A 12,000-nucleotide genomic window follows, 5' to 3' on the forward strand; every position below is an offset into this window, starting at 1 on the left:
ACCCATTAACTCGAATAGACTACAAAAATAAACAAAATTGATTTGTTAAAAAACAATATTATTACTTTACATGTTAGCGTATCACGTCACAAAGTAACGGTCACGCTGTGTGTAGTATTCATTTGGATATACGTAGCCACTGGCCTGACAATGTAACCTGTGGACCGGGACACAAGATGGGATCACAGCCGTCTCGCTCGCACCCGCCCTCGCCGCGTATCGCCGTCCCTCTCAGGGGGTGGGACTGGATGTAATCAGGGGATGATGTGACTCGCGTACTCCGCGGCTTCAAAGATCACAATTATCAGAGCAGTCGGTCGAAAGCCGCGACACAGTAGTGAAGTCACCTTGAAAAAGTCATCAAAAGTTTCGTGGTTTCCTAGTCAATTAAAATATAATCGTTATTTTAAATCGTTGTTATAATATATAATATAATTTATTGTTAGTGTTTTTTATTTTATTTTATTATAAAATAAACTCAGTGCGGGATTTAGTGACGATGTGTCTTGAAGAAAGAAAAAGTGCGGTGGTGTAGTTTCTCCAAGGCTTCGAAGGAACAGCCGAGCTGTCGATCTTCTGGGAGAAGCAGCGGGTGCCAGCCGTGGCAGTCCGTAGGATGGGCACAGGTATGGACTTATTAAATATTAAATATTGCCCTACTTATAAATATTTAGGAAGAATCTACTGACCCCTTAAAGTTTGCTTAAAAAATATTTGGGCATAAATCCGACTAAAATAATATTCGGAGGCATCATGCATATTGCAATTTTGTAACTCGAATATAAAAATAAAGCTTAAATCGACCACACATTTTTTTTAACGAAAAATATAACATAAACTTTGATAACAATACGTTAGATTTAATTAAGAAAGGAAATAGTTCACTGCTTTTTGAAATTACTTTTTAATTGTAAACCAAATGTTGAGCGGAGTGAAGAAGTTATTTAAAAATTACGTTTCATTAGATTGGTTTATTAGTTTCATTAGATTACATTAGATTAGATCATTTAAAGACATCATGTATTATTTTAACTAAACTTCAGTCACAGAAGTAAGAATTTATCCTCAAGTTTTAATGATTTATCTCATTCATTGTGAGGTTTACGGGTCGGCTTTAATATTAAACTCGATATAATTACTAATAAGTAATAATCTTAAAAAAAAAAAAATCTACCGAGAAAACAGAAGAAGATAAAATTTTGACAATCTTAATGCCGCCTGGAATTAAGTTAATCTTTTTTGGTGATTGTTACTTAAATATCATTTGAAATAGTTTAGCGGTACTTAAATATGTACCACTTTCAATCAAGCCTAATAGGTATTCTCGTAATTATGGCACTTATCCATCATATCAATCAATACCTGCTGTTTTTGATTGTTTCTAAACATAAAATAAAAATTTGTTACTTTATTATGTACAATAATTAAGTATGGTAAAACTTTGCAACCTTCAGTGTTGTTTATGGAAAGTTTTATATAAAAAATAAATAGCTCTAGGTGTGATCATTGTTTTTATGACTTTGCCGACAGAGTATTCCACGAATCCCTTTATTCACGTTAGTGATTTTCCATATTTACCAGGTTAACGCAAAAAAACGGGTCACACCCACGCCCCGTATTATTTTTTTCCTTATCGGATGAGTAAATCTGTTTGTAATAAATAACAGATTGCTTTCCAAAGATAATTTTTACTTACTTACTATTCTAAATATCTGTAACTTAGGATTAAGCTCGCAGATATAGTTTCAGGAGCATTAGTTTCGCAACATGGACACACATGAGTTAAGATCTCTATTGTTTGAAGTTAGTACACAAATAAGATCGTGTAAGTTCACTCAGACGGGACAAAGTCCGGGCTCCTCACAATGTAACTTAGGGACGGTTTGGGACTTCGTTAGTTCTCGCACCCTCTCCCCAGATTGTGTTTGAAATTAGTCAACAATTCGAAATGTTTTCGACTCAAACGACTTTGGCCGCTAATTCTGAGAGTGAACCAAGCCGTTGATAAGTGTCGAGTAAGTAAACAATAGGAATCACTTTAAGATGTATGAAGTTAATGTAGAAATTTTAATTTTTTTAAATAAAAGTATTAATAATAAATTGACCTCTTACGATATTGTTATAATTATAGATGTTAACATGTTAACAAACAAAATACAAGACATTTCAGGATTTAATTTTATCAGCTTTTTATGGCTCTTTTACTTACACTAGTAAGGAACAAGTGTTTTTATGCTGGTAAATCTGTTTTTAAACAACTTGAATAGCTTTTTTCAGTAGGCGTTACACGTTTAGATTTATCTAAGTAGTTATTGCAAAATTAGTTGAATGCTCGTCACGCACCACAGCGCATTCACACCAATACATCAATAATAATTCATATCGCGCTCATAACCATGGGAATAAACACATGTTATTGTACCTTTGATCACATTACTTGCTAATTTTACTCCTAACTCTTGAAAGATGTATCAATTTAGCATCCTACTTTATTACAAATGGTCTACCGAAGTCTACCGCTGGACACAGACCATCAATTCTGAAGCAGTCTTGACTAACCTATGATCTTCATTACTATACAGGGTGTTAGGTAAATGGGTATATGAGCCGACACTAGCCCATGTTAACATGGGCATATAAATGGTATGGTGAAGTCAGAAATTTGATATCATCATTTTAATTTTTTTAACACCCTGTATAGGACGATATGGTCACTATTTTGTTCTGACACTTCTGTACATCATGTTTCAAGAATCGGATTGTTATTTAGCCTAGTTGTGTTCTTCCAAAGTATTTGTACTAAGATAACAAATAAATATGATTAGGTCACTAATTTATTTATAGGCATTTGAATACTAAAATTTTATAATACTCGTAATAATGACATTTAATTTGAAGCTTCTCTTCCTCACTAATGCTCCATTTTTAATGTTGGTTAATTACTATCATTATTTATTATTAAATTAATATGGAAGACAAACAAAGGTCATATGTATTTATTCTAGTAGATTTCTCCGCAGTTATAGTCCTTGTAACTCCATCTAGAGAGGATAATTGCGACACTTCGCGGCTTTCCCCAGAGGCCTGAAAGACGAACAGTAAAGTCGTCTAAGTCCGTTTCAGAGAAAAAAATAAAAGATCTTGCTTGAAAAGGATTCACGGTATTAAGGGTGACACCGTATCACACCGTTCAATGTTGTTTTTTCCTCATTTATATTCATGGCCTTATATGTTTTAACAAAATAGATCGATCAGACTATAGTCTTTTTCACGTAAGATGATCCGTATGACACTTCAATGTTATTCATATTACGCATACTACATATTATGCAGAATATTTTTGAAAAAATATTTGTAATTTATTAGCAATATAATAAAAAAATATTAACTACTTGTCTTGAAATAATATAGTAAAATCTGAGTTTATTGATTATATTTTAATTAAATACGATGTAAAAATATTTTTTATTTATTGTACGCAATGTGTAAAACGGAATAGATTTAGTGCTGGGGTATTTGTTGTATAACAAAATCGATTATTTCCGCGGTTCATTAATCGATTGCAGTGAATACTTAGTTATTAAAAACATCACAAATTTCAACTATATTTTTCGATTGTAGACTTTAATAAACGCATTGAAAATAAATTAATAGTTTTTAATTTAAAGAAACAGAAGCAGTACTTTTTAGGAATCATTTTTTTGAACACGAAGTCCATGGAATTTGAATATTATCAATAAAAAATGGTTAAAATAATATTTGTAATTAAAAAAAACATGTTTTTTGTTGAATAACACCTGTACAAAATATTTCTCTAAAAGTAGGTTTTACTAACTCTTAGAAAAAAATCGATAGATAAATCGCTATGGTTTAGTTATGTGACATCTCTATAACTTTCAAACTCGAAACGTCATACGAATCATCTTATGTGAAAAGGACTATAAAGTTAGCTTTACTAACTTTATAAAGTGCCTACTTACTTCTGAACAAGAATTTTATTTATTTTATTTTTATTTTATTTATTTGGAATAACAACAGCCGACACATATAATAGACTTAAATCAAATATTTTTCTTAAACTAATTAGGCCAAAAAGGTTATCCACAGCATTAACGAAAATATCAAGTTAAAAACAGTAAAGAAAATTATATAGACACCTGACCACAATTCTATACTGCCCCATGATAAATGTTTGGCAAGATCAAATGATCCAGTCCACACACACATTGATAAATACTGGTATGTAAAAATATATTCGTCGCAAAACAAACAAATTTAATTAAAACAAACAACAACAACAATTTTGTAAATAGTTTTTAGTTTTTAGTTTTTTAGAATACCTTATAATATTTTATAATCATAATAAAATATGTTGCAGTCTTAGAATTGTTAATATAAAAAAAAACTTACAGGGCTGTAACAGCCAAATACATACTACGCAATACATTGATGTAAATAGGTGCTTATACTATTATGATTTAAAAAAATACGGCTCTTTAAGTAGTTAGGAGTACTTACCAATTTTCAAACGTAATCGAAATACGAGTAACTACGAGTTACATGTTGTATTTGAATCGAAACTGTCATTATTTATATTCCTTGCTGTCTTTAGTTTACTTCTTCGGTGTAATCGGAGGCCTCTGTAAACGCCAAGGAAAGGGGACGAAGGGAAGGCGTTCAGTAAACGAACAAAAACACCAACGTTATTAGCGAGATTGGTGTAATCTGACTAATCTATTTTGGGAAAGGGGAGCCTACTGCTGCTTAGAGGTGTCAATTAATGTACATAAACATTGTAGTTGCCCTGAATTTCAGTGAAGCCTTTTGCGTAAAATTTGAATTTTGTTGATAGTGGTTTACCACGCGACAGATCGAAAATTGGCCCTTGTTCTTGTATTTATTTTTATCAAAAGAGCAGAAAATAACAAAAATTTCAAATGTCTACTAAAATAAATCGTACTTGCGCGTAGATAATTAATTAATAAGGTTTTAATCGAAGTAGGTAGATAGATTAGGTACTTACGCATCGTTCGAGTTGTTATTAAAAAGTTTAGTAATAGTTACTAAGTAATTGATATGTAGTTTTGAATTTTTGAATCATAATAAGGCTATGTTTAAGATCATAACAGTGATCTGCATTTAAGGCGCTCCGCTGTGTTTTAGTTTAATAAGGTCAATAGGATACGCATTCGACAATAGTACAAAGGAAATAAAATAAGATGGATATAAATAAGTAACGTTTTCTACAATTCCTGTTAAAACAGAGTTTAATATTGTGAAAATGTTTCAGGTGATCGGCTACTCGATATACCCTGTAATGTGTGCGGGGACAGAAGCTCCGGCAAGCATTATGGCATCTATAGCTGTGATGGTAAGCATATTATTTGACTGTTTTCTTCTATGTGTGTGTAACAAAGAACATAATTCCTTAGTACACATTAATTACATTGCTACAGCAGTCAAACTTTCTTCCTTTACTTCTAAAAACTGCAGTACCTATGTATGGTTCACCTTACATAGATATCTAATTTTTGCTGCTGCTTTTACAAATTGTTTTATATTCAGAACAAATCCGATGAATGAATTATTGATTCAAGTCGCATCATGAACAAAGATCTGTACCTCTAGCATGAACAGCTTTCGTCTTCGAATCGTTTGCGTACTCGATAAAATTCGATACTCAGTCTTCGAATTAAACAATAACGTGACAATTTTGATTCTCAAAATAAGTTTCGTGCAACCACATCTCATATTAAGTTCACTTTACGACACGTTCACAAGGGCGCTGTTGTAGTTTTTAACCGACTTCAAAAAAGGAGGAGGTTATATGTTCGACTGTATGTATTTTTTTTTTTTTCTATGTATGTTCACCGATTACTCCGTCAATTGTGGACCGATTTTCAAAATTCTTTTTTTGTTCGATAGGGTACACTTCTGAGGTGGTCCCATTGTCACCAAGTTAGGATCTGATGATGGGATCCTAGGGAAATCGAGGGCAACCCTCAAATTTTATAGGCACGTATATCGTTTTTCAAACTTTTTCTTAAGTAATTCAAGTATTTGCTCCTGGAAATCATCATCTCATATTGATGAGCTGATGATAGAAGGTAAAACTCCTTAATGCTTAGGAGTTGGAAGATAATTCTTTTAATTTTATAGATAAGTATAGTTTCTAAAGTTATTCAAGTGTTTACATCAGATATTCATCATCTCATCATGATGAACTGGTCATGCTAGGTACAACTCCTTAATGCTTAGGAGTTGGAGGATAATTCTTTAAATATTATAAGTACAAATAGACCAATAGTTCTATTCTTTCATGTTTTTAAGGTGGGCTGACGGTTTAAGGTCTTTTTAGGTTTCCTATATGGTAACCTGTATTTTGTAGGGAATATTATTTTACACTAGACATGAAGAATATGGTCTCAATGTACTGCCTACCTTCAGTGGTAACATCAAGGTAATAATTAGTTATAGTTAACTAAAAAGCAAGAAATAAGTAAAATTTTATAAAAAAAAAATAAAACCGACTCCAAAAAACCTACACTAAAAAGTAGAAAAATAATTACTAATTACCTAGTTATTTATTAGGACGAATTAATATTTATGTAGGTATACCATGATTGATACTTTTGGAGTCGGTGCAGGCAAACTTTACATGTTTCATAATCTTGGCACCGACTCCAGAAGTATCAATCATGGTATACCTACATAAATATTAATTCGTCCTAATAAATAACTAGGTAATTAGTAATTATTTTTCTACTTTTTAGTGTAGGTTTTCTTACTAAATCTTTTGATGGCGATTCGAGTACGCAAACGATTTGAACTCAAAAGTTTTTCGTGCTAGCCGTACTGATGCAAAGTAGAGATTCAACACCTTATTACAAAATATTTAAACACACGTTAAATATTGGTTTAAAATAACAATTCAAAACTAAATATCAATTTAAACAAGTGTTCAACGGGCGTTTAACTTTTTGTAATATGCTTCTCTTTGTCTTACACTTGCTATAAATAGGTGTGTAACGCAATCCTTGATGCCAGCTTTCGCGGCGAGTTCCTGAATCATATTTTGTCTTTACCAGATTTTTGTGTACTTTTCCAATAGGTTGTTCGGGGTTCTTCAAGCGGTCAATACACAGGAACCGCGTGTACACATGCAAGGCCGGCGGTGAGATGAAGGGCCGCTGCCCCGTGGACAAGACGCACCGCAACCAGTGCCGCGCCTGCCGCCTCGCCAAGTGCTTCCAAGCCAACATGAACAAAGATGGTGAGTGATAACCATTTTAAACCGTTATAACCGTTTAAATACTGCCAAGACAGTAGCACAAACAGTAGCGAGATGAAGGGCCACTGTCCGGTGGACAAGACGCACCACAACCAGTGCCGCGCCTGCCACCTCGCCAAGTGCTTCCAGGCCAACATGAACATAGATGGTGAGTGATAACCAATTCAAACCTTTATGACCGTTTAAATAGTTAGTTCTGATGCAGCAGTGGCGAGATGAAGATTTGTGATTACCCCTTACATACTCCATCTGATCGAAAATTTTAATCCGGCGGCCAATATGAACAAGGATGCCGAGTGATGAACAATTAACACCTCTTTTAGAGCGATTTATGCACTGTATCGGTTTCAGATCTCACAAATCGACATACATATTTAATTTGCAGAACAACATCCACGGGGTGTCCATCACTCAACGCCTATTCATCTGATAAACACACACTGAAAAAAATGTTTGGTTACTGCTTACACAATAAAAGTGACCACCGAACACTTTGGTTATGAGGAACAAAATGTTGTGTAAATTAAACAAATAATTCTGTAGAGAGCTAAACTTAGTTTGGTTATAGTTAACACTTAGTTCGGTGGTCACTTTTGTTGTGTAAGCAGTAACCAAACATTTTTTTCAGTGCACGAGTACCTATGAGATCTAACTGAACCTTTTCTTTCTTCATTCGTTTCCAATATCGAAAGCACTCTACTGTATATCACTAGTTCACATCTAGCTGACAATAGTCACAATAGGCGGGCGGGAGTGACAGTGGAGGGCATTAGGTATCTGTTGTTAAGGCTCGTATGCTATCAGAAACCCAGCGGGTAGCGGCGCCGCGCGCGTGAAATATTGCGGGTAGTCGGCTCGTCTCTTAGCCCTTTGTCGAAGTGACATTGTGTGGATCAGATGTTGATAATACACCAATAGCTGTGATTTAGTGAAGTAAATTAGAGAAATGTTATTAGCTACTCAAGGCTATTATTTGAATATCCGATTGAATTTTAACGTATAACCTAATTAACATTCGTTATTTGGTTGCTAAATGCTTTGAAAAAGGATAAAACTTTGAGTAGTCCCAAACTACAATCGTATTCACCACGATTTGTGAACGCGTATCAAAGTTGATTTATATTTACTCGTATTTTTGCCTTAATTTAGGATATGTATTAGAATAAGTCCTCAAATCAGAGCTTTGCATGAATTGAAAGCGGCTTCATATTTAAATCAGGTCTTGTTGATTTCATAACGTATGAATGATAAGTTGATGACATCGCCGACTGCTTGGCTCCCAAGCCGTATCAAAGTTCGCTTTAACCCGAATCTCGTACGTGCTATGTAAATCTCCCTCTAAGTAAATTCTTGTGAATAATTGAATATGCATGGAGTCCCGTGTCGGCCGCAAGTCGACACCCTAACGGGTTCACTTGACGTGATTCCTTTGCTACTCATCACCTACCTACCTAAAGCCGGGTCTCCAGCGCGTGCCCTACACAATCAACAAAAATATGTCAACATTCAACATTTTGGTAGGTTGTTGATATCAGCACGTAGTAAAAGTACATGGATAGTAGAATGAAGGTTTACTGGACGAGCGAAATTACCGTAGGTACCTACCGCCGCGCCGTAGGTATAGTTAGGTACCACCTGGTGGGCTGAAATTTATGTAGAAGATAAAAATCTGTGATTTGTGCTATTGGACTAGGTACAAAATAGAAAAACCTTTTCTTAAAGGGCATTTATTAACCCACCAGACGCGGAATGATTAACTATACATGACACATAACAAGATATCGGACACTTATATTAATATTAATCAACGTATGTAATAAATTCTAGTAATATGGATGAGAATAACAACTAGACCGAACCTTGAGTAAATCTCTATTATCACAGAAACTAATGTATGAAATTCGGAAGACTAACGCGCGTATTTACAAATATTACCATGAGGTCTCACAGTGCGTGTGGACGCACAGGGTGACACACGAACCAATCACAGAGTTCTAAACGCTGTGCGTTCGATTTGCTGCTTCACTTAAGCAAGCATCGTTTGTGAATACGGGCGTGAATCTTTTACTTACTCGGTTCCAATCACCATCAAAAATTGCCTTAATAATCATTGATATTATTAGTAAGTTGATCAACATCGTTAATGTGCCCGTAATTACATTTTAGCTTAGTTACGCGACAGACAGCGGGCGAGTGCGGTCGGCGCAGGTGCTCGCCGGGGCCTCGTTCACGAGCATCACTTTGTGCCGAGCGGACGGATTACCTTTGTGTAGGGTTGCCAGATAACGCCCAGAAGAGGACATGTCCTCCATTCCAACGTTTTATTCCCTCAACCTCTAACCAACTATGTTCTCCTTTACACACATCAGTGTGCTATTTATAAGTAGGTACATAATTGATTGTAGAGTTAGTAAGATTTTTGATTTATTTTGTTGGTGGTGCCATACCTAAAGCTATATTGAACACGTAACAACTAATCGTAGAGTCGATACCATTTAAGCAATTTTTTGCTAGGAATCGATTTCTTCCAGACCATCCTTTCTTTGATATTTCTTGAAACTCCTGTCATTGCAAATATCCTTTTCCTCCCAAATCTTTTGTTTTAGTCCCGGCAATACTCACTCCTTTATCAAATTATCTTCTGGCAACCCTGCCTTTATGTGTTTGCTCTCTCGCGTAATTATACCACCTCACGAACTTATACGCGGTGGCAACTACCGCGCCCGCTTTGCATCGTTTAGAGCCGGAGCTCTGTCAAAACAGAGGATGCTGTTTAATCGCGAAATAGAGATCCATAATGAATTTTATGATGACTGAAACATGTTGACTAGGTATATGCTGTGACTCACAAGATCATTAAGTAATTATTTACTTTCAGCACTAGGAAATTAAGAGTTCGATGATTTTGGACGAGACAACTAAATACAATAATCCGTGCTTTTTCCATTTTGCAAATAAAAACACCCAATTTAGGACCGTATCACAGAATCAAGCTAATCTACAAATACCGAATGAAAGATTGTCTTATACGGTGACGACGGTGACGCAGAAGTCTCTACATCCTCATACAAAGTTGCTGCATGTTAATTTTTATGTGTGATGTTCATAGAGAGGTTTAAGAACTTTTGCCAAGCACTCTATTGTATTCATTAGGACTTCAAAACTCTTATTTACGATTGATGAAGTATAATTATGAGTTTTCGAAACATCGATGGGAATTCGACTTCTCTTGGCATTGTGTCTCGCCCGGCAGCGCATGTATAATTCAGCCGCTGGCAGCCAGCCGCAACCGCAGCGTTTCGGATTAATTCCATTAATTAATCAGCACCCGGGCGTTCCTCCACTCTGCACTTACCTAGATCTGCCGAGACGTAGGTGAAAAGCTATCGATTAAGATGGTCGACATCTAATCCCCTTGATTTAAAACTAGGATAATTGACAAACCTCAAGATCATAACGAATATTTCTGAATATTTCAAAACAACTACTAAATTTACAATTACTTGAAAACTTATTTAACTTTTACGTGTTACGTTAGAAAAAGTATGTTATTGGTATTATGGTATTTAGTATTATAATATATCCAAGTTCCAACCGTCTGCCATTTGAACACTGTAGGTAATAGCCATGCGGCTTGTGATGTATCATGACTCTTTGGCGAGGCCTGAAGTAGTCGTTTTCAGTTTCTGAGGATCATTGAAGAATTGTTTTGAGGTAGAGCCATAATATACATAGAAGCCTATAGAAATTGCATAAAAATATTTAAACTCTACAATTTTAGTGTTCATTTGTAAGAAAAAACTTTGATCATGTATTTTTTTCCTGGAAGCAGAGAGGTCAAGTTCCTTTTTATGTTGATTAAGGTATTACATATTTACGGAAACCACATCTCCTAGCGTGCGATGTAGCCAGTGTCACTCCCGGAGCCCACGCGAGGTCGCAACCGCAGAATTACGGATTAATTCCATTATTTATCACAAACCCTCACTCCGCTTTGCACTTACGTGGAACGGTGAAAAAGCCACAGTGGAGCGAGTATTATACCTCCTACACATAGGTATTTAATGTATAAGCGATTGGAATCCGATTTTGTATGGTCGATTGGTTTTTTGTACTTTTTTCAGATCGCATTTCGAGAAAATATCTGAAACGGATTACTAATGTTTGGCCAAAAAACGTTTCCCAAATTATCACATCGCAAACAACGTTTCGCAAATTTTCATTTGGCAAATTCTCATTTGGCAAAGCAACTTTTTGCAAACTTTTAATTCGCAAATGTTGTTTTTGGCATATTTTTGTTTAGCAAATTATTGTTTGGCAAAGTATGGTTTGCGAAATGTTTCATTAGGTAAAAATATTTGACGATAAACTACCTATTTACAAAATAATTTGATTGGTGCATAGAATGGTATACAAATTAGCTTGTGGTTATTATTTTGTTTAGTGGGGAGTAAATATAAAATTTGTTCTACATTAATTTCTTGTACATCGAAATTTCCAAATGATTCATTAACAATAGAGGTGATTCTAGGTATTCATTAAGGGTCACTGTTCTAACCTAACCTAACCTACTATTTTCTGCAATACCTACTTTTTGCAACCATACTATTTTCTGCAATGTTTTACCTACATAAAATTCTTGTGAAAACCATGATCATGTGCCTTATGCTTTGATTTGTGGGTAACGGTGGGTAAGTATGTGAAGTTTA

At 34.9% G+C, this 12,000-nt stretch overlaps 1 protein-coding gene across 1 annotated transcript in view; it reads left to right on the forward strand.

Moving 5' to 3' along the window:
* The first annotated feature begins 616 nt into the window (after positions 1-616).
* The window catches only part of LOC135072820 (protein dissatisfaction), a 34,848-nt gene continuing 23,464 nt past the window's right edge, over positions 617-12,000 (forward strand). The window contains exons 1-3 of the mRNA XM_063966857.1: positions 617-626; positions 5,291-5,371; positions 7,112-7,273. Coding sequence (XP_063822927.1) covers positions 617-626; positions 5,291-5,371; positions 7,112-7,273 — 253 coding nt within the window. The remainder of the gene's footprint in view (positions 627-5,290; positions 5,372-7,111; positions 7,274-12,000) is intronic.

The sequence above is a fragment of the Ostrinia nubilalis genome, chromosome 6 (assembly GCF_963855985.1).
Source record: "Ostrinia nubilalis chromosome 6, ilOstNubi1.1, whole genome shotgun sequence".
NCBI classification, from domain to species: Eukaryota; Metazoa; Arthropoda; class Insecta; order Lepidoptera; family Crambidae; genus Ostrinia; species Ostrinia nubilalis.